This window comes from Rhamphochromis longiceps, linkage group LG12 (assembly GCF_057381845.1).
Source record: "Rhamphochromis longiceps isolate RC_006_pf linkage group LG12, R_longiceps_female_GT1.1, whole genome shotgun sequence".
Taxonomy (NCBI): domain Eukaryota; kingdom Metazoa; phylum Chordata; class Actinopteri; order Cichliformes; family Cichlidae; genus Rhamphochromis; species Rhamphochromis longiceps.
In genome coordinates this window covers 28160632-28187561 of record NC_140568.1, presented here as the reverse complement: position 1 = coordinate 28187561, position 26930 = coordinate 28160632, and the positions used below count along the sequence as shown (strand labels likewise).

At 39.6% G+C, this 26930-nt stretch overlaps 3 protein-coding genes across 7 annotated transcripts; 1 reads left to right on the top strand and 2 right to left on the bottom strand.

Annotated features, from left to right (window-relative positions):
- Positions 1-253: 253 nt before the first annotated feature.
- On the bottom strand, positions 254-4567 carry psmd9 (proteasome 26S subunit, non-ATPase 9). The gene is made up of 6 exons (XM_085425631.1): positions 4401-4567; positions 4209-4308; positions 1586-1779; positions 1380-1481; positions 1042-1130; positions 254-409 (listed from the first exon to the last, which is right to left on the bottom strand). Exons 1-6 carry the CDS (start codon positions 4524-4526, stop codon positions 382-384), a joined length of 639 nt encoding a protein of 212 aa, XP_085281757.1. The 5' UTR covers positions 4527-4567; the 3' UTR covers positions 254-381.
- Positions 4568-5745: 1178 nt separating this feature from the next.
- LOC146657499 (rab5 GDP/GTP exchange factor-like) lies at positions 5746-25042 on the bottom strand. Of its 3 annotated transcripts, XM_085425624.1 has the most exons (12): positions 24270-25042; positions 23725-23803; positions 23251-23346; positions 22358-22487; positions 9202-9375; positions 8875-9002; positions 8031-8182; positions 7880-7949; positions 7662-7797; positions 7434-7528; positions 6876-7132; positions 5746-6780 (listed from the first exon to the last, which is right to left on the bottom strand). In XM_085425624.1, exons 5-12 carry the CDS (start codon positions 9357-9359, stop codon positions 6394-6396), a joined length of 1383 nt encoding a protein of 460 aa, XP_085281750.1. In that variant the 5' UTR covers positions 9360-9375; positions 22358-22487; positions 23251-23346; positions 23725-23803; positions 24270-25042; the 3' UTR covers positions 5746-6393. The 3 variants fall into 3 exon arrangements, with proteins under 3 accessions (XP_085281750.1, XP_085281753.1, XP_085281752.1); XM_085425627.1 differs by lacking the exons at positions 22358-22487; positions 23251-23346; positions 23725-23803; positions 24270-25042 and adding an exon at positions 10596-10842 and having other exon boundaries at positions 9202-9378; XM_085425626.1 differs by lacking the exons at positions 22358-22487; positions 23251-23346; positions 23725-23803; positions 24270-25042 and adding an exon at positions 10596-10842.
- cfap251 (cilia and flagella associated protein 251) lies at positions 11151-26839 on the top strand. Of its 3 annotated transcripts, XM_085425620.1 has the most exons (20): positions 11151-12115; positions 12221-12361; positions 12535-12644; positions 12732-12840; positions 14640-14720; positions 14814-14891; positions 14981-15022; positions 15123-15343; positions 15438-15611; positions 16443-16693; positions 16792-16943; positions 17075-17251; positions 17361-17545; positions 17633-17747; positions 17930-18093; positions 18196-18286; positions 25383-25526; positions 25601-25829; positions 25949-26062; positions 26156-26839. In XM_085425620.1, the coding sequence occupies exons 1-20, from the start codon at positions 11921-11923 to the stop codon at positions 26281-26283; spliced, it is 2901 nt and encodes a 966-aa protein (XP_085281746.1). In that variant the 5' UTR covers positions 11151-11920; the 3' UTR covers positions 26284-26839. The 3 variants fall into 3 exon arrangements, with proteins under 3 accessions (XP_085281746.1, XP_085281745.1, XP_085281747.1); XM_085425619.1 differs by having other exon boundaries at positions 17361-17747; XM_085425621.1 differs by lacking the exons at positions 25383-25526; positions 25601-25829; positions 25949-26062; positions 26156-26839 and adding an exon at positions 20521-22045 and having other exon boundaries at positions 17361-17747.
- The last annotated feature ends 91 nt before the right edge of the window (positions 26840-26930 follow it).

Here is a 26930-nt window from a genome sequence, read left to right as displayed (position 1 = left end):
TAATAGTGCTGTCTCCATCGTGATCTCAGAAAGGTTTGGGTGTTTTTTCTCCACAGAGTTCAAAATAAGCCTTTATTAACAGAGGACTGCAAATCACGCATGTGCTCACAGTCAGCTCATCATCACTTCAGATAAATAAGTGTCCAGCTGTGCTCCCAACAGGAAATCAAACACTGAACACCATAAAGCTGCTTTTTAAACACACAGAAATCTAATCAAGGTTCAGCTCCACACTCAGTAAACTCAGCATGACTTCTTGAACAGAGGTGCTTTATTTTCATACATCCTGTTCTGAAAACTGGAATAAGGGATATTGTTCCAAGTTCCCATAAAGTAGTGAAAAAGCCAGAGAGAGTTTTCAAACTTTAAGTGTTAGGGTGATCATCGCTGAACTGGAACGATGTTACATCTGAAAAATACAAAAATCAAGAATAACTTTTTACTTCTTATGGACATGATATGATGAATTTTAAGTATGTGTACTAAAAAGTGTTTTACTAGTGTCACTACATGGCAAATTGTAGAAATAATATGCCAAGAAACAATTTTTCAGCATTTTCTTGGCATTGAGGGCATCACTTGTTTTTGTTTCCAAATATCTATTAATCTCCAAACTCGTACAACTCAGGAGCTGCATCCTCTGAAGGTGTGCACTACATAGGACACAAAGCCCACACTGAGCTGCAACTGTGACAGCAGCAGAGGTAGAGTAGTATATTTTTGAGGGATATGAGGGTGAGAGAATAAACCACAGTATTTCAGATGATGCAAGAAAATTAATTATTCATTCATTCATTCATTTTTAAATTTGAAAACTTCTCACAGCCCCGAGCAGGTGTTGGATTTTATATCCAGTAAAAATTTAGAATGGCGTTTTCCCAGATGATGTGATAGGACACAAACTTCGTTGGCAGCATAGAAATGGGAGAGACTTTGCTACAGTGCTGCAACACGGTCAGCCTTTAAAGGATGCATCCCCTGAGCTGGGGGAGAGCTTGAGTCTATATCAAACATGTCATTTTACCACAGTCGTGCACTCACCCCAGCAAACCTCTGCCTGACCACCGCTGTGGAGTCAGGCTCATCTGAACTTTCTGGCCAGCCCGGATCACCGAGACGTGCAATGGTTTCTGCAGAGGAATGTCAAATTACAGTTTGCAGACTCAAATAACAACAAGGGAGATGCTTTTAAGAAACAAAAACAAAAAATCAAAACATTGCATTCTCTCATTATGACAAAGTTAAATACAAATGAAATTATATGCAAAGTATGACTTCTTATGCATCACAAGCTTCATGCATCAACAAAAATAAACTGTAATGGAATATTAAGAAATGAAGTTTGATTAATTGCCCATTGAGTTTTCTGTGGTTCTTACCCCTTCACTGTGTTGCACCACAGAAGCAATATTCTGGAGGTTCTGAAAGTTCCCTGAGTTCACAGAACCAAACTCGATCAGCTGATCACCGACTCGGAGCCCCTTTTAAAAGAAACAATCACTAAAATTATAGGAGAACCCCCCCAACAATGTTTTGCAGTACAAACTGAAAACAGCTGCTAGCTACAAAAGTTCACATCACTCACAGCTCCACAGGCAGGTGATCCCTCTGTCACAGCATCAAGCTGAGCAAAAGGTGGAGGCAGCGTAACCTGATGTTCCATTGCCTCCTCCTGGGCTTCTGCCTCATCCTGTTCCCGCTTGGCTTTCTCTCGAGCATGCAACTTGTGTAGGGCTTCTTCTATCTCCGCCATGATGGTCTTGTGATCGTTCTGTAAACCTGAGTATAGAATAAATATCTTAATAGGGTTAAAACCAATCTGAAATCAAAGAAATATAATAAATAATAAGTATACATTAAAACATTAAATAACATATTAAGTAAACAAAAATATATAATATACACCCAATAGCCACTTTGTTGAAGACATCTGTTCAACTGCTTGTCAATGCAAATACCTAATCAGCCAATAACATGGCAGCAGCTACACTAAATGTAGCAGGGAGGCTGGTCTGAGTCTTTTAGAATCTGCTGAGATTTTCTCAACCAACCATCTCTAGGGTTTACAGAGACTGGTCAGAAAAACAGAAAATGTCCAGTAAGTGGCAGTTCTCCGGCAGTTCTTGGCAGTTCTTATTGTATATTTATTTTATTTTATTCTACTGTATATAGTATTTTATTTTATTCTATTCTGTACAGTTGTGTACTGTATTTATTCTTATTGTATTCTAATTTTTGCCTCATAACTTTTGCACTGTCCACTTCCTGCTGTGACAAAACAAATTTCCCACGTGTGGGACTAATAAAGGTTATCTTATCTTATCTTATCTTAAAATACTTTGCTGATGTCAGAGGTCAGATGAGAATGGCTTCGAGCTAATAGGAAGGCAACAGTAACTCAAATAACCACTCGTTTAAGCTATGCTGGAGTATCTCTGAACTCACAACATCTGGAACATTGAAACATATGAGCTACAGCAACAGAAGACCACACAAGGCGCTACACCTGTCAACTAAGAACAAGAAACTACAGCTACAATCGGGAGGGGCTCATCAAAATCAAACAACAGAAGATTGGAAAAATGTTTCCTGGTCTGATGAGTTTTTCATTTCTGCTGCAACAAAAGCACGAATCCACTGCATCAGCAGTTCAAGTAGATTATGGTGGTGTAATGGTGTTGGGGATATTTTCTTGGTCCACTCTGGGTCCTTAGTACTGAGTGAGCATCATTTAAACTTCCCACCCTACCAGAGTATTGTTGCTGAACATGTTCATCCCATTTTTAGCACCTTGTTGAATCTATGCATTGAAGCATTAATGCAGCTCTGAAGGCAAAGGTGGGTGCAGTCTGGTGTACACTCTGGCAAGTGTATTACATCTTAGAAAAATAAATGGCATTTAAAATGCTTACTACATGTATTTAAAACCAAATAGAATTATCTGTTGGTGTCATCTTTAAAATATTTTAGTGACCATTAACATGTAGTTTTGTTTCATCATGCCTTGGGAACGTAGATAAGTTATCTGAAATACTACTTTAACTTTTAAAAACGCACCGCACACGTGGTGTGTGCGTAAATTATGAGATATCAGTTTGTGCTTTGATAGCATACATCAGTTTTTCTGCCACACAACATAAAGAGACATTATCTGCCACCAGAGATGGGCAGTAGCGCGTTACTTGTAACACGTTACTGTAATCCGATTACTTTTTTCAAGTAACGAGTAAAGTAAGGGATTACTATTGCAAAAAATGGTAATTAGATTACCGTTACTTTCCCGTAGGAACGCTGCGTTACTGCGTTACTAAAACCGTGGGTTTTTTGCAAGAATGTCTCATGACAGTGACGTAAGCAAGTGCGACGTTTGTGACAACAGCTGTGTGCAGATCAACAGTGGATAATATATCGAGTACTGACCTTACTTTGAGTTTGATTCCATAAAAAGTGACAAAAACATTAGCGTCTGTTGTGCGTGGGAAGAAAACTTCTTTTTACAGCGAAAAAAACCCCTAAACCTCCAAGCAAGCACCGAGTGCGCAACGACGTAATGGGAAACTCACAGAGAAACTCGCGGATTCTTCCACTGACCGCCGCAGCACACCTGCACCAGGGTAAACCTCCGCCTACCCGACTCCTGCTTTACAGGTGAAAATAGAGCAAAAGGAGCGCTAGTCTTTGATTTTATTTATTTTCTGCTGTGTTTTACTTGCATCTATTTGAAAGAGTGAGTGTAAACACACACACAAAAAAAAAAATTATGTGCTGGAATGTGCAGAAAATAGGTTTAAATATTAAACAAATTTCTTCCAGTCAGAGAATGTTGCATATAATTTAATTTTTGCTTGATGCATAAAGTTAAAAGATTAAAACTAATAAAACAAGTTTTAAAAAGAGACGTTTCCATTTGATTACATTTTGTATGATGGATTATGCAGAAAAAGTAGAATTGGGCTGAAAGATCTATCGCTTTATCACCTATTCAGGTTGTAAATCGTGTTTTTAAAAAGTAACTAAGTAATTAATTACTTTTGAAAATAAGTAATCAGTAAAGTAACGGGATTACTTTTTGGGGAAGTAATCAGTAATTAGTTACTGATTACTTTTTTCAAGTAACTTGACCAACACTGTCTGCCACACAGTCAAACACGACATGCGTGTCTCCAGCTGTCAGGGAAACCACTGAAAGCAAACAAACTGCTGCTCACATGAAATGTTGTGCCTAGCCGTCCTAATCTGGTACAGATTAACATCTGCTCGTGGGTAACCCTCCGCATCCACCAAAGAGTCTTCAACTCCGACCCCCTGCTGTAAATAAAAGTAAACAAAGGCGATTAAAAAAACCTTACTGTGACTTAGCTTTGTGCTACGTTTTGCTAATAATATGGTCGCCGACTTACGTCTTGTAGGACATCGTAATACGCCTTTATCTGCTCTTCAATTTCATCTTTCTTCTTGATGAGGTTTTTAACATCATCCATTGTTATTTCGGAGTTTCCAGGAATGTTTTCATCTGTCATCTTCATGGCTGCTCCAACTAGTGCTTCCGGTGTAACGCCTGTTTCTTCTTCGCTTGTCTTTATTTGGCAGTAAAGCGCTCCGCTGCCCCTCAATGATTTGCTCGTTGTACGAAAACATTTTAGACGATCTTTAAACTGGTATTACTGCCAACAGCACAAATAATAACGAAATTACTGTTGGTCATTGTTATGGTGTCCAAAACAACTACAGCCGAAAAGCGCAGAATTAGAATGAAATAACTAATAATTTAAATGACACATATAGAATTTCTAAAAATACCTAAACTGGAACATTTAAACTTTGGCTCATATTTTTTATACTCCAGTGGAAAACACGTTCACCACTGGGTTCCATCAGTACAAAGACCAAATAAAAAACTTCCGACATCTCATACACAACAGTGATCAATGATTCTTCCTTTTGTGCATCTCTCAGCTCAGATGTTTTTGTCCTCTACCTGCTTCCATCTGAGAAGCAGAGCTGTAAGCTCTCGGGGCCCTCTTCTGTTGAACAAGCTCGTTTGGTTTGGGAGAGAAACACCCTCTCTATTTTTAAGATTAGGTTCAAAACTCTCCTTTTTGATATAGCTCATTGTTTATATGTTTATATGCGACTTTACTCTTAGTTATTATGCCGAGACTCTCTTCCACTCGACTGAAGATCTAGATTAGGCAACAATATTCACAAAAAAAAAATAAAAAATTAGGTCAACTTATTGCCTGTGTATCCTGAATGACTAGGACCCCGCCCCCCTCCTGATGATGCAGTAATGCTGGTTGTAAATAACAATTTTGAAGTTGCAAGAGATTATCACTATTTTTGCCCTCACCAAAACTAAACAAAATATTAGTGCGAGGCTTTTTTGAGTACTTTATTTTTCCTGTATACCAATTTATTTATTTTCCAAAAGAGCTACCAACAGTTTTTTCTAATCATATAAGATGCAGACAGTTATTGCTACTAGAATCTCAGCATGAATTTGAAACCTTTCAGTTTTCCATTTATATGATAAAGTTTTGTTTTTTTAATTAAAAAAAAAGTTAAAGCTTTTAATGGAAATTAGTAAAGGAGGACCAGGTTTGGACTATCAGTCATTGGACTGAGTCATTTCAACATCTGACACCTGTCTGACTTTCCAAAAAGCCAAGTTTCTAAAACTTCTCTGTTGGCAATATGGCAAATAATCATCGGCTTTAGTGAAGGAAAACACCCAAACACATTACATTCAATCATGTGTCACCTTTAATATATTAGATACATACAATCACAGATCTTTAGATGAAGCCCTTGGATTTTTTTCAGAAATCTTTCTAGAGCTGTAAACAACGTGCAGCTTGTGCATGCTAAAGATTTTTTGCACCCACGTGCTGAGAACAAATACACAACTTTCACAAATACACCCCTGACTTTTAGTCAAGAACAGTCACACCAACTTGTCCTGTAGCCTACTTTGGAATTTCAGAGCAGCATACATAAAGGCACAATGGTATAAAACTATTCAAAATTATCATAGTGAATAAGTATTGTAAAGTGTTTGTTCTACATCTGTAAGTGCTGTATACCCTGAGTGCTTAGATAGTACATATGAGATCTCTTATTGGAAAATGGAATGTGATTTATTGGCTCAATGCTTAAATTGGACAGATGGGCAAATAATTTGGACTAGTCATTAAAACCTCTGTGAACGTTGTGTTACTGCATGCATAAAGTTTCCTTCATCTTCAGCTGGCTTACAAATGCCCTACTCCTGCATTGGGAGCATGTGCAAATGTGGCACTGGAAAGTACGCTTCATTTGTCCTGCAGCCTACAAATGTTAGTGCTGACGATTAAATAAAGTCAAGTGCCAGATTAGCTCTATTAATAGAAATGCCTAACAGCCTGTTTCCCTCAAACCTCCGTCTTGATCCTCAAGCACCAGCACTGACTCCTCCTTATTATCCTGAGTGGACAACAAAACCTCCTTCTGAGCAGTTATCTCCTTCTGAGCCAGGACAAATTGGCTTCTGGTCTCGTCCAGCTGTGAATGAACTTCTTGCACCCACTTTTGTAGCTGCGCATTGAGAGCATCCATACCTTGGTCCAGCTTCTCCTGCCTGCCTTTGAGGTCTTCTAGCAGGTTCTGTGTGTCACTGATCACCTGCTGCCTCCTGTTTAATGCACAGGGAGTACGCTGACCCAGCATGTAGCCTTCAAACTCTTCTGGACTGAGGCTGAGTGCCGGCCCATCCAGCTTTTCAATGAAGGCCACAGCACAGGACTAAATAAAGAGATGCGGACACCCGTATGAGTTATTAACAGGTCTAACAACACCCTGTGGTGTATGATGGGTGAGGAACTTTTCAGTCAACTCACCAAATTTGTGAAATAGTAGCCGCTCTCTCCTGCCATCAGACTGTGAGGGAGCCCAAAACGAATCACGTATTGCATGTTGGAGTGGAGGCGAGGCGGATTGGCCTTCAGCACCACGTAAACCAGGCTTGACAAGAAGTCATCAGCATTAGCAGGCTCACTGTTTGAGCGGGAAAGGGCTTCGAAGACATGCTGGCTGCATTTGGAAACGCACGCGAGTTTGTCTTGAGGTGCTCGTTTGGCATCCATTTCGATTATGGCTGTGGGAAAAATAAAGGCTGGAACTCATTTCAAATGTTATGACATTGACAAAATATGCCTCCCTTTATCATTAAAGTAACAGTTTTTCATTTTGGGAAATGCACTTTTTCTTTTCTTATGTCAGGGAGTTAAATACGAGGCTGCAGTTGGCAAGCCTGGACCCGTACACAGGTAATATGTTACCAGCATTAAAGCTGCTCATGACATGAATCTTTTGATGCAATTTTTAGATAAGAAAGCAAACAAATGCATTTCCCACCATATCAAACTGCTCATTTAAGTATTGAGATTTTAAATCACCAGTTATAGCAGGCAGAAAGGGGTCGCCTGTGACAGAGACCTTTTCATCAGGAAAAGGTACGCCTAGCATCTGCGGCGTAACCCAGTTCAAAGAACTGCAAATAAGAGACATTAGTTATAAAAAACAAAAACACAAAACTTCTAATCCTGACTTTTAACTCAGGATTAGAAGTTTGGGGTTTTTTTTTCCAAGATGGGTAAAACCAAAACAAAACACAGCTGATGTACCGGATCCTTCTCTGGAGAGCCAGGTCCTTCTGTTCATCATCACAGCTGTCATGGCAGAAAACCCATTTGTGCAGCCGTGTCATTATTAACTTCTCTACATGCTCCATTATCTGAGTGACCTGAGCTTCAGGAAAACCTGAAAACATAAACAGCGATTTAAAAGCCACTTTAAATACAAATATTGCATCATACACAGTTTGGAACAGATCTGTACTCACTGCTAAAATATTCAGCAAAAGACTGATAAAAATCCTGCACGAGGTCTGACTGCTTCTGCACCGGCAGATCCTGCAAAGATGACGTGAATCGATGATCAGGATGCCTCTAGCTCGTGACATAATTGTCGTGTTAGATGCTTAAACTGCTTACATGGTATGCCTCCATTGTGTTGAGAAAAGCTGTACAGCGGGACTGCAAGCGCTGGGAAGGAGGACTCCGAAGTATCTTTAGGAAACCAGTGAAGTCTCCAGGCTCAAGGTTTTCGTAGGCTTTTAACACATTTGCACGGCTTTCAGAAGACTCTGGAGGGACAAATAGTCAAAAGGTGAAGAGGCAGCAAAATCCAAACAGATAGCCAGATAATCTAATCCAGGGGTGAGGGAACTCTAGGCCTCAAGCGCCAGTGTCCTGCAGGTTTTAGATGTGTCCTTGATCCAACACAGCTATATAATATGGGTAAATTACATCCTTAACATGTCTTGAGGTTCTCCAGAGGCCTGGTAATACTATATATAGTATATAGGTATGTATAATTTGGATGTGTACAAAAGACCAAAACAGTATATATAGTGCATTCTGGTTCAGCAGAAGGTATGGTGGATGTTTATGTACAGTGATTATTAGTAAAGTCTGTTGCCTTATTCTCTGCATTTTGCTGGGGGGGGGGGTTCTTACAGACAGCAAAAATACTGAGTGAAGGTTAAAACTTTTACCTTCATGGACTTAATGACAATGTTTAGAGGAAGAATTCTGGCTTTCTATTCAGAGGTGCTGGGTAGTATTAAGTTATTCTTCTTTTTGAGTATTTCAGAGAGACAGGATTGCAGAAAAAAAGTAAAAAGGGCCACCTTGGTTGGTGTGACAGAGGAGGATGCTTGGACAAGGTGAAATGGAGGCAGCTGATCTGCTGTGGCAACCTCAAATGGGGCTAGCTGCTGTAACTGGCTGTTGACCTAATAATGACTTTAAGACAACCACAAAACTAAAGTTTTACCTTGAGGTTTTGGAGGCGATGGGCTGCCCCAGAACAGTCTTCTCACTGTGTTAATTCGACGACCTTTCTCAATGTTTTTCTTCTCCTCAAATTTGGAGAATGTGGGGAGCGTTCCATCACTGCGCGGTCTATGAGGAATGAAAGGATTAGACATCTCTGTCCCGAGCTGAGAGACAGAAAACAAATGGAAGGTCTCTCTATCTGCATTTAGACTGATGCGTTATACCCTCACATATCCAGATGTCATATTAAAGGGCAGTATTCTCACATACATTTTCAATATACTTTAACATAATGAGCAAACGTAACAGCGTGAATAAAGTTTACCTAATTTCTTCTCTCGGGGTTCCAGCGGCCCGTGCCCTCTCTCTCCAGCACTTGGAGCACAAACCCTGCCATGCTGGGTTTCCATAGTAACCACATGCGTTCTTACAGAGCAGCTCCTCCTGAGAAACTCTGATTCCTCTCTGTTTATCCATCCACATGTCTTTTATATGCTACCTGCTAGACATACAATTCAGCTTTAGAGCACAAAAAAAGTAAAGTTCCACTATACTTATCATCATAATTATTATACTTAACTACTCAATATTTGTCTTATAAAAAACGTCAGTAATTTTAAAGAAAGCTCAGTTGTGTGTTTGAAACTATAGCCTGGTTATGCGTACCATAGCCCAACACCCTGTGAAAATAAAAAAAAACAAAAAACAAAAACTCAACCAAGTCTCATTTTATGATTCTGGATGACCACATAATGTCAGAATTGCAGTGACGCAAAGAACATTAAACTGAACAACTAAAACTGATAAATATAAGATTGGAAAAATGTCCAAATTCCATTTTGGCACAGGGTCAGAAAACATTAATGCATGGATCCATCTTGCCTTGTATCAATTGTTCAGGCTGGTGGTGCTGTGCAAACTTTGAACCTTAGTGCCGACTAAGCATTGCTTAAACACCACAGCATAACGGAGTATTGTTGCTCACCACTTCCATCCCTCTATGACCACAGTGTTCCTATCTTCTGATGGGACAGACAACACACCATTTCACAAAGCTCAAATCATCACAAACTGGTTTACTGAACACGACAATGCGTTCACTGTACTTGAGTGAGCTCCACAGTCACCAGATCTCAATCTAATAAAGCACCTTTGGGATGTGATGGAACGGGAGATTCACATCATAGATGTGCAGCAGACAAATCTGCAGCAACAGTGTGATGCTGTCATGTCAATATGGACAAAAATCTCTGCGTAATGCTTCCGGTTCAATGCTGAATCTATAGCGTGAAGCATTAAGGCCAATCTGATTGCAAAAGGGAATCCAAGCCGACACTAGCAAGGTCTACTTAAAGTGTCCAGTGAGTGAAAAATATCCTAAAATATCCTAGTATCCTAAGACGTCTTATACATTTCTATGGCGCTGAGAGTTAACTAACTTTTTCGGCAGTATCGAGTACTATTGCAAAAAGCTATAGCCTCGTGGTAACATTTTATTCAAAACTTTTCAATGAAGGCATAATGTCTAATCCCCGAGTGTATAAGAGTTGGGTGTTAGCCGTTAGCATCTCAAGCTGGAGCGGCTGACTGTCAGCTGAGGGGGATTGGCGACAAGAACCGCTGGCTAATGCTAATGCTAGTACCAACTAAAAGCGAGTGACCAGTCAATCATTAAATCAGTCACCAAAACCTCGTTTTAAACACAACCGTCAGTCTCACCTGTCAGCTGATAAAACCATTACCAGCCCCAGCTGTTATCTTATCAAAGCGCTCCTTTACTTTCTGGAGTCGTCACAGTCATAAACGCTTCATACTGATAACGAGAACCTTTCAGACCTCAGTTGAATACATTTAGTAAGAAAAAACAAAAGGCTAAGAACAGGTATCAAACATTAATAACGCCCAGTGGCACGAAACAGAACCAGAAAGTCCGCCGCTTCTAAAGCCGTGCAACCGGAAAAACCATCCAGAAGGAAACCGTGAAAGTACAGGTATTTGGACACCGTGTCGACCCTTCAAAGTAAAAGCTTTATATACCGAGCATCTGTAGATTTCAAAATAAAACATATTTTTGGTTAATGCGATCTCGTATTATTATAGTTAATAACCACATAATCTTGTCTATCGTGGCTTTTATCTTTAAAAAAAAAATACATAATCAAATAATGGAATAATTGTCAACTAATCAAAATTACAAAAATATTTAAATACATAATTATTTTATTTAAAAACATATTTAATCATGTCACTATTTGATTAAATATGATACAGTGCATCGTGAGTTTATTTTATCTGTCAACCTCACAGATCATAAATGTCAGGGGGCAGGGCTAAGTGAACTGGTTTGTGTTTGTATAAAACAAGCAGCGGTTAGTAGATCACCCACAGAGCTTTCCAAACCAAATCTATCCCATAAGGGCATATATGACAGCTTTGACCACTCAGTTTTTATTGGGTTTCTTGCATGGAGCACTGTTCAGAACCTGTGATACATCAATTAGAACTGGAGCAACTATAATAATTTTTATTTCATAATTTTTAAAGGCAATTGAATTTTTTTTTGTTGACAATTGTTTTCATTGGAATGTCTATACTAAACTTATTTAGGACATTCCTGGCTTACTATGAGCACCAAAGAAAGTACAATGTTTATTTTTTTGACAGTAATTATCCTATAAGTAATGTAACAATTACAATAAATAAACATATTAAATGACCAGAAAGATCCTCCTGGTGTTTTCATATCGAAAGGAAAGCATTTCCCCCCACCTTTAATGCTTTCGAGTGCTTTTGTGACTATCATGCTTTTAATTTGAAAAGGCTCATCCGTTGATCTTCTGTAACTAGGCAACGAAACGCTTCCCTCCAAGTAGCAGCCAGACAGAACAGACAAAAACTTTTGGTAGGAATAAAATTAGAAAGAGCAAATATCGAATAGAGCTTAAATGTGTTGTTTTTCTGTTACTATTTGGCCTACAGTTAATTTAGGGCAAGGATAATAAGGAGAAGGCTTATATAAGTACCAAAAGGTAAGGTTAATCATAATGGAGCCACCCACAAGCTATGAAGCTGAAAAGCACCCAGTAGTGGGACAAGAACAGGACAGGGGAGAAGCAGGTAAGGATAAAGAAAAGGAAAACTCTGACATACCGAGGAGGACTGGGCAGTCTCAAGTCTACACTGCAACTAGAGACACACTTTTCTCAAAGAAGACAACTGATGCTGAAGCACATGTACTGGTAAGTATGTCCCAATCAGTGTTTATATTTGAGTGTAATTTGAAAGTATTTGTCTGTTTTACTTCACATATTCTTGGCAATACCCTAAACCTGTCCTTCATCCAGTCACTAGATTTCATCTGTGGCATGAGCCCTGCTCTTCCCGTTTTCACTCTGCAAGACCAGGATGAGCTGGTTTTGCTCTATGCTGCGGCTCATGTTGGAATTATTTACAATCACACCTCAAAGTCCCGGCACATGCTTAAGGTAAAAATCACTTCAGCTTTTTGAACAATGTAAGAGTAAGTCATTGCTTTAAGTTGCAATAAACAGTCTGAGAAATCAGATCATGTTAGCCTGGGTTTTCATGTTAAATGTTCACAGTATATATCTTTTCATAACAGGTGTGCAGATTTATATATTCTCCTTAATGTCTTCAGGGGCACTCCCACTCCATTTCATCTATGTGTGTGAGTGAAGACAGACGCTGGATTGCAACAGCAGACCGGGGACCAAATGGCATGGTGATCATATGGGACTCCTACTCTGGGTATCTCTTCATTCTTCACACATTGAGGCATTTTCACTGCATTAACCTTGCTCTCAATGGTAACCACCTATATGATAAATGTTACAGTATTCCTGTGAACACGTTGTTTGACTGTCACCCTGACGCCGGTGTCATAGCAATAGCGTTTTCAAGCGACACAAAACATCTGGCAACACTTGGGACAGAAGAATTTCAAGTAAGTATGGCAGCTCAGGGCTGTCACAATATCAAATTTCCACCGAGCTATTGTGCTGGCAAAAAATACAAATAAAAAATAAATCACTGTAATCATAATATGTGTATGGAAAATAAAAAATGATAGCAGCATCAGTAAAATGTATATAAATTAATCGCTCTTTTTTAAATTTGTTTTTCTAATATTTCAATGAAACTGCATTTTAGTCATTTTAGGTCATTTTTTTAAGAGTCATATCACCATGTGGGATTGGCAGTCATATGGAAAAGAAGGTTTTGCAGGACGGTTTCTGTGAAAAAATAAGTACACCCCATGAATCGGTGGCTTTTAGAACCACCTTTAGTAGCAATAACCATTTTCTGTATGACTTTATCAGTCTCTTGCATTATTGTGGAAAACTTTTGACATTGCGGTTTGTGGGTATTCATTTATTCACCACTCTCTTAAGGTCCCAGCACAGCATTTTAATCAGGTTGAGGTCTGGACTCTGACTAAAAACTTTGACCAAACTTTTACATTATGACCTAAAATCTCCACTTAGGTCTCATCTGTCCAAAGAACATTGTTACATAAGTCTTGTGATTTGTTCGGATGCAACTTTGCAAAACTAACCTGTTTTGCCATGTTCTTGTTAGAAGAGAAGAGGCTTTATCACGACAGCCCTTCTAGACCAGCCATACTTGATCAGTCTTTTTCTAATTTTCTAAATATAGCATTTATCATGCAAACCAAGGACTTTAGAGTCTCCGATGTAGCTCTTGAGTTTTTTTGCAGTTTCTCTGAGCAGGGGTGGATTTGCTGAGACATCCATTGCTGGAAAGACTGTGAGACTGTATTAATACAAACCTAACCTGAAAGTTCCAGACCAGCAAACTGCCAAAACCTCTCCTGTTACAGAGGTGCTCACACTTGATGAGGATAAGCATATAGTTTACAGCAAAGATTATTAGATTAGATTTACATTTCATATTATATCTATATTTCTACATTTATCTGTCTATATTTACATAATATCTCTATCATCACCTGGCTGCTAAAGCAGTAAGTGTGCACTTTGTTTTTCACATGACTGCAGCTGGTCAAAAAAAGTTATAGCGCATGCAAGGTCTCCCTTTTAGTTGCATTTTACCAGACTAATCTTCTAGCCCTGTTATTTCCTGGTCAAAAGAAATGTCTAATATAGTCAAATTTCAACATTTGTAAGTATAGACTGTGAAATGTTGACAGTTTGGCCATATCGCAATGATGAAACAATTTTAGTGAAAAAGTGAACCAAATAGTGCGATTTTTGACCCCCTCCTATGCAATCATGAGGCGTGTAGCTCAGAGAATGCTGCTGATGTGGAAGGTAACATTTTGTATGGCTTATTTAAATATACTGCAGCTATTACACAAAAAAAGCTGATTCTGAGGATGTTTTGTGAGAGGGAGCAATTGAAAACTTTACACATTGTATGCTGTCCTTTTCACTCAAAATGGTGTAAGTCAGTTATTTAACCAGAATTGTCCAAACGTATACAAAATTACAATTACATAGTTATTTATACTATTATCACATTTTATTTTACATATAAGAGTTACACTGACACCCACAGTTTAGATACACCTAAAAAGAAAAGAAGTTACTGCTGAGATTATGAAACATGCTCTTCACGAAAAGGGAAATTTTATATTAAGCAACACTTCCTGGTCTTAGAAACACTTACATACAAACACAATAGGACAAACAGTGCCTGTATGGTAAAAGCAAACTTTTCATGAACTGACAATCTGCTTAAATTATATGGCGATCTTTTCAGCGTGTGTGCATTTGGGACTGGACCAATGAATCAGAACAGCCTTTGTGGTTTACCGAGCTCAATCCTAAATATGGTTTTCAGGTAAATATGCTTTCTCAGTATGTGAATAGCACCTTTGCTTTATGGAAACGGCACTGTGGTGAACAGATGTTGAAGTGTTAAGCTGTTTTTCAGGATTACATCATGTTTAGGCTGAAGAATAGCTCTCAGCTGCTCAGCAGCAGTGAAAGTCATGTGTTATTCTACAGCAGCGTGAGTTCAGCTGTTCAGTATTTTTTTTTTAAAGCGTAGTACAACTGTTATGTATTTATTGTGATAGTGATAGACTCATCCTTTTTCAGGCAAGTGGAAGTCTGCAGTACACTGACCTGAAGTTCAAGAAGGTGAAGATAATCTTCTAAATTTGAAGTTGTTATTAAACTGTCTGTCTCATTATGTAACTGAATATATTGATTTGTGTTCTGGTGTGTTTTGCCATTACAGTTCAATAAGGAAACCAGTGGTGCTGCTGAATTTACTTTGGACCGTTCTGAAAATTTTGGTGTGGCAAATATGTCTCTCAGTCGGTCTGTGTTTCACTGGGAAGAGCCTAAGATCTTAATAGCCTCTGGAGGTGGTGTTGTTGAGTGGCTTGTGAAAGAAGACACGGCCAATCGAATCAACCTCCAGCAACAGCAAATCACTGTTCTGGCCGTCACCGACAGGTGGGCACAGCAAGAAATATTGTCTGTTGTTGCATGTGAGTTGTGACCTGCATTTACCGGTTCCTAATCTATCTTTGTCTGTATGCTTGCACAGCTGCATCGTAACGTGCAATACTGAAAGCCACATCTGCTTTTACAATGGCAAATTCACCCTGCTCGCTTGGTACACTGAATTAAATCTGGATGCCATTGTTTCTATTTCATTTTCCAAAGAGTGGATAAGGAGGCAGCAGGAGTACAGACTGGATTCCAAACCCTTAATTACCAGGTATACAAATTTACTCTACTACAGTGTTCAGCCTAAAGAGCCACTGAACCAGTAGATCAGACTTTTACTGGCCATAAAAGAGACACCAGTCTGATTACTTTCTATACTCAAGTACATAGCAAATATTATTGGTAGATTTATATTTTATATTATAAATCTAAAGCTTGATGCACTGTAGTAACCACTGCTTCCCTTTTTAGATTCAGCCCTGTACGTTGCAGGTACCATTGCTAGAGAGAGATGGATTTATTTCTGTCAGCACTCAGCAAAAATACAAGATAGACAGACAGCTTCTATTTTACCTACTTCTCCTTATATGAGTTTGTGGTACTGCTATGTTTAACAAACTTGTGGTGGACAGGAGCAGACAAAACTGTGGCTTATTTTAAAAAACAGCTGAAAAATTCATCAGTTTAGACAGGCGTTTGGGTAATGTTTTTGTTTAATATGTTTGTTTTTTTTGTCTGATGTATTTTTACATTCCCTGCAAAGTACTTTGTAACAGATTCCTGGCTTTAAAAGTGCTATGTAAATAAATTTTACTTACTAACTTTACTTACAAAAAGTTCACTTTTCTTCTTTTAATTTATGTGCAGAGGTAGTTTAAAGAGATTAAAAGAAAATAATAGTGAGCATCCATTCATGTTCACAGAGGAATTGATCTGTGCTGGCCAATGAACATAGGCCACACACTTTTTTACTGGCTCAAAGCCATCAGGACACTTGTTATGTTGAACCCGATACTATATCTTCACGCTGAACTGTTTTACACAGCATAATGAAAATACACATTATACATTTTTAGGCAAGCTGACCTGTCTTTTTCTGCAGGAACTTCACTGTGACCACTGTCAGTCACAGAGTTGTGCATGTGAACGCAGAGAGCCTCATCACTCGAATTGTGCTGGACGAGGATTATGAGCCTATACATGCACTGACATGCCACCCCAGTCAGTCAGCTGTGGTCACTGGCAACCACGGAGGCATTTTAGAAATGTGGGACTATAGCAGCAAAGTACGCAGTGGTAGAAAGGTCTTTAACACAGAGAAGCAGATTCAGTGTGTCACATTTGACCCTAAAGGTAAGGTCAGACTATGTTTAAAAAGAAAAGTGCTTCCATATCCTCAGTGTGTAAAAGCTGCTGTTAGATTTTGTTTGTCACATTTCATTTCTAAACAGGATTATATCTGGCTGTTGGTTTTGCAAGTGGAGCTGTTCACATACTGAATGCCAGAACCTTAGAGAGTGAACAAGAGGAAGCTTTACATTACACCAAAGACAGCATCCAACTCATCACCTTCTCCTCAGACTCAAAATATCTCGCCACTGCGGTGAGTGAGAGAACTGTGTGGATTGGAATTTGTTATAATGTATTGAGTTTTGTTAGAGCTGTCATTGCTACAGAAACATTTTTTGTTGTTGTTGTTGTTGTGAGATGATTTATGATTTGCGCGTCTGTCAGGATGCTGGAAAAGCAGTGTCAGTGTTTCACTTGATCACCAAAGAAGGCTCTTTACCTCAGTGGATGCATTTGGGTAGGATCCACTCTCACTACAAGCCCATCAAAGATCTTCTTTTTGGGGTTCACCTGGACAGCACCCAACCCAGACTACTCTCTCTGGGAATGGACTGCCAACTGGTTAGTCTACCTGGTCTAAGTTGCAGCACTCTTGTCTACTTCACTGTTTTGTTTTTGACACGATAATGGTACACGCAAATCTCTGTGCTTGTGTGGAACTGAATAAAAGGTGGAGTACGACCTGGAGAACAGCAGCATGGACCGGCTTGTCATCTTAAGCTCGGAGCGCATTGAGCAAAGCGGCGTGCCAATGTGCATGACTTGGTATCCTCCCCTAACGGCAGAGCAGTTTCTCCTCATCATCACAGATCAATATAAGATGAGGCTTTTCAACAGCACAACAAAGATGTGCAGGTCTGCAAAATACTGTAACAAGATCAGTCAGATGTTGTGTCACAGCAAAATACTCACGCATCTCTATTACATGTTTTACAAAAACAGAAAGACCCTTCAAGGCCCAACATATGGCTCTCCAATTAAAAAGATAGTTGTTCTTCCCAAGTCTGAAAAAGCTGATACAAACTCATATTACCTGGCGTTCATCACAATGGAAAAGGTCAGTGTTTGCAGTATTTTACTGACAAATGTTTGACTTTCACTTCCACCAAATGGTGTGTCTTGTTTAAATTCCTGCAGTCGACTGAATGCAGACGTTTTTTGTGTCTTTCTTTTCTCTGATCAAATTGTCATCACATTGACAGTGATACTGTCATGAAGAGTATTTTGTATTTTCTTTAGTTGGGTCTCCAGATTCTGCCACTGGATGGGAACCCCTACAAGTCAAATGCTTTGATCTGCCATTCAGCAGGAGTGTCTGCGTTTGCCTGCTCCTATGATGGCAGATTCATTTTCACTGCAGGAGGAGCAGACTGCACAGTCCTCTCATGGGAAATAAACTTGAAGTATGTTTTTTTTTCTAAATAGCAACCTTGTAATCAGTCGAAATGAAAGAGCAGTATAATGATGTTTCCTGAAATCTGTCTCCTTTCCTGTGATGAATGTAGTGTGCTTGAGGCAGCAGCCGCTTTGGGCGGAAAGGACATGGTACCTTTTTACAATCTCTTAGAGGGAGGACGAGATGGCAAGTTCTACAGAGTGAGTAAAATTTTTCCTTTTTCTGCTGAACTTTAAGTAAACAAGCATAGCATTATTCAGATTTTTTTAGACTGAAACATGTTAGAGGCACACTTACTCAAGTGCTTGTTAATGCAAATATATCAGCTTGGATAGGGCAGCAGTGTATGTAGACATGGTCAAGATGATGGTCAAGGCACCCTGCTGAAGGCCAAACTGAGCATCAGAATGGGGAAAAAGGTGATTTAAGTAACTTTGAACATGGCATGGTTGTTAGTGCCAGATGGGCTCATCTGAGTTTTTCAAAAACTGCTGCTCTGCGAGTATTTTCCCACACAACCAATTCTATGGTTCACAGAGACTAAATACCCAGTGAGCGGCAGTTCTCTGGGGAAAAAATGTGTTGCTGATTTCCTGAGTCAGAGGAGAATATCAATACTGCTTTGACCTGACAGAAAGGCAACAGTAACTTAAATGACCACTTCTTGCAACGAACGTATGCAGAAGATTAACTCTTTGAAGCAGATGGGCTACAGCAGGACATCCCAATCATCCCCCCAATCATCTCCCAGTGTCACAGTGGATCAGGTCAGGAGACAACTGAGGAAGCTTTGCCCCAGGAAGGCAGCAGGCCCAGACAAGGTGTGTCCTAGGATGCTAAAGGCGTGTGCTGCTGAACTTGGGGAGCCGGTACAACGAGTCTTCAATCTCAGTCTGCGACTGGGGAGAGTGCCCGCCCTATGGAAGACATCCTGCATCGTCCCAGTCCTCAAAAGGAACCGGCCCAATGAGCTGAATGACTTCCGACCGGTGGCACTGACGTCACATCTTATGAAGACTCTAGAGCGGCTCTTCCTCAACCTCCTCCAACCACAGGTACAACATGCCCAGGACCCACTACAGTTCGCATACAAGGCGGATGTCGGAGTGGAGGATGCCATCCTGTACCTCCTGCATAGAGCCCACTCACACCTGGATGGGGGAAAAGGCACGGTCAGGATCCTGTTTCTTGACTTTTGCAGTGCCTTTAATACCATCCGGCCCTGCCTGCTTCAGGAAAAACTGAACAGGATGGAGGTGGACCCCTGCCTGGTCACTTGGATCTCCGACTACCTCACTGACAGACCACAGTACGTCAGGCTGAAGGACATCATGTCTGACACTGTGGTCAGCAGCACAGGAGCACCACAGGGAACTGTGCTGTCCCCTCTTCTCTTCACCCTGTACACCTCTGACTTCTGCTACAACTCTGAATTATGCCACATTCAGAAGTTTGCAGACGACACGGCCATCGTGGGGTATATCTGGGATGATCAGGAAGAGGAGTACAGAAGTCTGGTGAGGAACTTCGTCACATGGAGTCACACAAACCACCTGCAACTCAACATCTCAAAGACCAAGGAACTGGTTGTGGACTTCGGGAGGTCCAGAACAGGTCCACTGCCGGTTCAGATAGAGGGAGAGGAGGTGGAGGTGGTCAACAAGTACAAGTACCTCGGGCTGTGGGTGGACAACAAACTGGACTGGTCATCCAACACAGAGCACCTGTATAAAAAAGCCCAAAGCCGACTGTACTTCCTCAGGAGGCTGAGGTCTTTTAACATCTGCAGGAAGCTCCTGAGGATGTTTTACCAGTCAGTGGTTGCTGGAGTACTTTTGGGGGAGCAGCACAGCAAAGGAGGACTCATCCAGGCTGGAAAAACTGATCAGGAAGGCTGGCTCTGTGGTCGGCATGAAGCTGGACACTCTGGTGACAGTGGCAGAGAAAAGGACACTAAAAAAAACTGCTGCACACGGCCATAAACAACCAGAGGAGTCTGTTCAGTGACAGGTTGCTTCTCCCAAAGACAAGAACCAACAGACTTTAAAAAAAAAAACCCTCCTTTGTCCCACACGCCATCAAACTGTTTAACTCCTCTCTGGAGGGGAAACAGGAGGACAAAGGAGGGGGGAACAACTAAGCTGTAGTGCCTCTTCACTGTGCAATACTTTTTGTTAATAACCAACGGTGCAATAGACTTCAATACTTGAAATGTGCAATTCCCTTGTATTCTTATTACTATTTATTCTATTTATCCCTTTTGTATATGCTTTATTTATATATGTCTCTGTATTTATATATGTGTATATATGGTATTCTGCTCACATTCTGTAACTTCTGTCAGTGCTGTGCTATTTGGAAACCGAATTTCCCAGAGGAACCCACCTGAGGGATTAATAAAGTTCTATCTTATCTTATCTCTCTTATCTTACAGCAGCTAAAAACCACACCGGGTGCCACTTCTGTCTGCTAAGAACAGGAAATTGAAGCCACAATTCACACAAGCTCACCAAAATTGGACAGGGAAGAAAAAACATCTGATGTCTAATGAGTCTCAGGCAGATGATGCTCAGCTGAGCACCAACCGACTCAACTCTGCCATCTATTCAGCAGTATGTGGACTATAAAACATGGGATAATAAAACTCTTGACCATCTATATGCAGACAGCAGGAATGCATACAAAGCCCCCGCCCTGCACCCAGTAGGTATTTCAGACAACAACCTGGTCCTGTTAAGATCTCAATATGTCCCTGCTCTTCAAAGACTCCATGTTGCCATGAAGTCTGTGATGAGGTGGATTCAGGAAGCTTGCGAAGTTCTGCTCCATACTCCCCTTCGACAATGCAGAGTCGGACAAGCCACATGGGGATGACATCATCAGAATCGTGGATTGTATCACAAGTTATATAAATTTCTGCAAGGATACCATTGTCCTAAACAGCATGCCCGATGTTTACCTAAGAACAAACCCTGGATCACCATTGACCTGAAAGCCCTAATGAATGAAAAAAGAGGGTTTTCAGTTCAGGAAATAAAAACGAGCAAAAAAGGATACAGTACTGGACCCCCTGTTGCCCCTCCCCACACAGCACCAATCTTAACACCTCATCAGCCATCAAACGTTCTTCCACTTTGTGTTCCTCTGCCTGTCTCAGTGAGAGACAGGAAGTCACTAAACAAACTGCTCTCAATCATCCGCTCCACACTACAGAGGGACCAGAGCTCATTCTCCCTCAGATTTAGTGCTACCATAAAGAATGCTACAGGAAATAATTCCCACAGTCCTTTATATAACTCTACCATAACTCTTCTTTTTGTGACACACTGTAAACCCGAACAAGTTGACTGAACTTAAAACTTTTGTGGAAACTGATTACCTCAAAAGATTTAAGTACAAAAACTCATATCTTCTAAGTATGGGGTACTCAAAATTTGTATTTATTGTTAACCTAAAAATTTTAAATTATATTTTATATTTTATTAATTGAGCTTTACTCAAAGACTGTATACTTTAATTTCAATATTTTTGTGTTTCTTGTAGTTTATTATTTTGATGCAACACAATGCAATTATATTACAACCTAAACTCAAATTATCTGATTATTAATTAAAAGATATTTATGTTGTGAGTGTAGACTACTAAAAAAAAAAAAGTACGGAAATTCAGTTACTTTACATTTTGTTTAACATTTTTTCATGAAAATTTAAAAACATCACAAATGTTTTTATAAAACAACTAACATGGACATCGGCACCATAAAGTGAGCATTATAAATTCTGTGTAGAACATTTATCTTTTTATAAACTCACAAAGGACGACATCAGTCCTAATTGCATCTTTCTCAAAATACACAAAAATGCAAAACAAAAAGTCAAATACTAATCACTTTTTTTTAAATAGAAATGAAAAACAATTTTTTAAAATGGGTACAAAGACGATCAGCTTCCAAATAACCAGATAAGGCAGTCAAGTATAGGAAAATTAGGTAAACTGATGGAGTTAAATCCACCCAAAGCCTGTAGTAAACTTAAAGTGCTTCAAACAAAGTGCTCAGTAACAGAGTGCGTGTCCTAACAAACATTGCCTTATATTCCTTAAGAGCATGTAGGCAGGGGTTTCAGGGGTTTGCCGTCATCAAGCCCCATGAAGATATTTTGGACTAAGGCAAATGTGTGAACCAGCTTCCTGGGGTAGTCTAAATGCAGAGCATAGATCAAGCCAAACAATAAAGCAAATGCATTTGCAAATCTGGGAATATCACGCATCACCTAGTCGCCTTTCACCAAAACAGCCATGCTTGAGGAAGTAAAATGGACTGGACTGGGAAGCGCCGTCGGTAACCACTGTGAGAAGGGCAACTGGAGTGTCAATGAGGGTTGACTCATCCAATGCGTCCGCCTGGAATAGACACAGTATCAATGGTAAATGGCCTGTATTTGTATAGCGCTTTACACATTCAGTCATCCAGACATTCACACCCATTCACACACTGGTGATGGCAGCTACATTGTAGCCACAGCCACCCTGGGGCGCACTGACAGAGGCGAGGCTGCCGGACACTGGCACCAGCGGGCCCTCTGACCACCACCAGTAGGCAACGGGTGAAGTGTCTTGCCCAAGGACACAACGACCGAGACTGTCGGAGCCAGGGCTCGAACCGGCAACCTTCTGATTACAAGGCGAACTCCCAACTCTTGAGCCACGATCGCCCCAATTAAATAAGTAAGGTTGGTTTGAGAGAATGTGACAAGCATGACCTGTAATCTAGCAAAACATTCAGCAGTGTAGTGGGTTACTTTGTAACGAGTTAGGGTACTCTACTTTTTTTGAAACATGTACATTAACGTGTTAGCTTCTTGCATTACATAATTTGTATTTTTATTATTTTTCTAAAAAAAAAAAGTAATTTTTTATTTCATGATTTTATCTCAAAAAGAAACTAAATCTTGACTTCAGCCTGGTTTTTGGGCCACCTGCAGCATAGCCATAGTGCTGTGATACGCCTGTGCCCTGCTCCTGACCTGTGTGTGTGTGGGTTTTCTACAGAGAGGGTATTTTGTTTGTACAATTTGGTAGCTGCTAGGGTATTAAATTGTATTTAAAAAAATCCATAGCATTTTATCTTACTGGCAGAATTTAAGTAATGCAAAAATACACTTACATTACATGTCTAAAAGAATTCTGGGTCCTCCTCCCGCAGGTATACAGGAAGGGCACGAAGTACTGCAGTGCGTTTCACGTTGATATCAGGCGCCTCCTAAAAAGGGAAAAGAAAAGTTCATTTAACGCAAAGTTTTCAGGTGTCATTCTTTGGGGAGAATACATGTTTATGAAACTGCATGACATCAGACTCTACTAAATTTTGGAGACTTTTCTTTTAAGATACAACCTTTCTGTCTCTTGTGACAGAGTGTATGTTTCTTAATCATTTGACAAAAACCCTACACAGTATTTTAAAATAGTGTTCTCCAGATCAGAGCTGTGATCTATATAGAACATGGGGTTCAAAGCAAGGAAAAATTGTGTGTTTATCAGTGAAACTTTTAATTTGTGTTAATTTTATCATTATCAATATATGAAATCTTCACCTTAAGGGACTTAATGAATGGTTTCTTCAATAGATCTTTCAACTCACCTGTGTTTACTGTCTCCACCTGAAATTAATTGCAGTCTGAATTTTTTTTTCTTCTGTCTTTTTGTCTTTGGCCTTCAGCCTTGGAAGAAAAAATAAAAATATTGAAAACCTTATCAGCACACTAAATATACAACACCTTGCTATATTTCAATTGTTTTAGATAGAAGTTGCCACTGCTAGCTAAGTCACTTTTGAATGATGCTAATGAGAAGAAAAAAAAAAAAAAAACCTGCCGAACAATGAGGCTGCTGTTGTAAAAACGCCAACTTTCTTGCGTTGGCAAGGGGTCGTTAAAATATCACTAAGACCCTTTCTTTATGTGTGATTCTTCGTAAAACTGTGTTTTAATCGGTTAAAACTGTAAAACTGACGACATAATCTATGTTTGAAAAAGAGCGCGAACAACCGCGAACAACTATTCACCACCTGGGTCTGTGCTTTTTAACACAACAGCGCATTCGAAAACAAGTTATTGGCTGCAACATATTAATATACTTGCTTTTTTACGGAAAAAATAAACATAACGAAGGTTCCGTTTTACTTACAAGTTTCTCCAAATGTGTTCTCCAGTCGCTCGAGAAGGGCAGCCATATTGAACAGAATTTTCTGTCAACGTCGTTCAGGTTAGAGAGAAGACGTCATGACGTCATGACGTCCACATGCGGAGCTCGGAAAAAAACATTTACTCAAAAATCATAATTAAGAAAGCAGTATTTACTCTTAACTTCTAAGCCATGTACAATTATAACTGTTTGAATCGTTAACCGAACAGAAAAGTTTTAAGTTGTTTCAACTTTGTGAGGAATTTTAATTGTTATATCCACAAACTTTATAAGTCAGGTAGACTGTTGGGGTTTACAGTGCAGGTGAACACACCTGTCAGGATATAAAAAAAAATTCCAAACATTTTACACACTTTTTGCACTACCTCAGATTACCCCTGAGGTAGTTTTACTTTTAGTTTTAACTTTCAGCAGTTCTGAAAGCAAAAAGTGGTCCAACATGGACGATCAACATGTAACTAATAAAGTGTCCACTGGCATTAATGGCATTATATAATATGGTATTTTGTGCACCAAAAACTAGAATACATGTATGTATTTGTTTGATCTCTGGTTGTTAAGCACCTTAATATAAATGTCTTTTTTTAATTCACGGAGCTCTGTTGTTAAATGTTTATGTATTAATTCTCCTCCTTTTACTTACTATTTTTTCTTTTTAAATTGTGTTTATTTCATTGAGCTATTCTTTTTTTTTTTTTATTTAAACCTACATGACCTAGACAATAATTTCCCAACTTTCCCCAAAAAAGTTTATTTAATCTAACGGATTCATTGTGCTTTTAATTCTGTTGGTTCTCAGAGAGAAAGGCATATGTGCATGAATTTCGCTTATTTAATTGAAATTTTCTTTAAAAAATATGAGCCTACACTTTTTTATGCATGGCTATACAAAATGAGTTTACAGAGAAATATATTTTAAAAAAATATGGCAACTATTTTGGACATTCGGAACTGAAGACCAATGCACATGGCCACGCATAAAATGTATTTCTAAATAGTACAAGAAAATAAGATAAGTCCTCGCCCTAGTACAAGTTTTAAAACTGTTGTTTACTGTGACATTTTAATCAGTAATGGGAGTTCTTCTGTCTTTAGGAGATGGAGGACTTTTTTTATTACTGCCAAGTCCATCATCAAGGCGTGGACTCGATGGAGAAACGACAAGTATCTTGCAAAATCCCCTTGTCAGAGGTTTCCTCTCTCATGAGAGCTTTGGGGTACTATCCTACTGAACAAGAGGTAAATTCAGTGAAACTAAAACCGCCACTTAATCTCAACCCTTTAATAACAGTTAAACATATTTTCTTCACCAGATAGAAGACATGCAAAATGAAGTTAAGTTCAGTAAGTATGCCGAAACAGGAAAATATGTAAATGACGTTGACCTGGAGGAATTTATCAAGCTGTATGTCAACCACCGGCCGGCCTTCAGCATCTCTAGCAGTGATCTGGTTAGAGCTTTTTGGGCCCTTGGGAAGGTTGACAGCACAGGACAGCCTGTCCTACAGAGACAAGAGCTGATAGAACTTCTACAGGTTCGAGGTAACGAGAATGATTGGTCAGCGTCTTACTGGTTATAAATCTTAATCCTATGGTCCATGTTTTATTGTCAGTTTTTATTAGCTCATCCAACACGTTTGTTATTTTGATATTAAACCCAGGAGAACACATGACAGAGGAAGAGGTGGTGGAGTGTTTCACTGCTCTTTTAGGCCTCGATGATGTGGAGGAGGAGGAGGAGGAGGAAGAAGGAGGGGGACTATCTGAACCTAAAAGTGTGTAATGCAACAACATATACTTCCAAGTCATTACCAAAAAATTCACATAAATGCTGAGAATAAAATATTTTTTTCTGTGCATGTACTCAGGTGGACATTCAGAGTATACACTGGACTCTGTGATCCCAAGTGAGATATCTGTGGAGACATTCACAGGTCAGATCCTGGGCTTCACGTCCTCAGCCGAGCAGAGCAGCAAGTCTTCCCCTCCAGAGTGATGAACCAAAAACGTCTGCCTGAGAATCTGTGTTTATGACGAGGTTTTAGCTCTGCTGGTCTGTTTAAAGACCAGCAGTATTACTGTAACATGTTATTAACAGAAGGTAGAGTGTAATCTGTGTTTAGCTTAAAATATAAAACATTATATCTTATACTAATACAAAAAGTCAGTTAAGCAGTAGAGTTTTTTTCTGTTGATATTTGAGTGTTTCTGATGACAATCGCTTCCACATGTTAAATGTAGAAAATGCATTCTAATAAAGGAAGATTTAAAACAAGTCTTGTTCTCTTTTATCAGCCGCTCCCTTCATAGGTCGCCACAGCGGATCATCTGGCTTCCTAGGATCTTCTGTCAAATCATCCTGCTGCATGTCCTCCTTCACCACACCCACGGATCTTCTCTGAGGTCTTCCTCTTTTCTTTCTACCTTGCAGCTCAATATTCTAAAGCCCTTTTTCTGATATATCACCTATCCTCGCCAAACCATCTCAGACTTGTTTCTCTAACCTTGTCTCTAAACCACTAAACCCGATCCTTAAATTAAAGATATTTTCACAATTCACAAGCGTGATCATTCGTCTTTCCTCGCTGCAGAAACGTGCCTGTGGCTGCAGGGTCTGATTAGTGGGCGGGGCTCTGCGGCGGC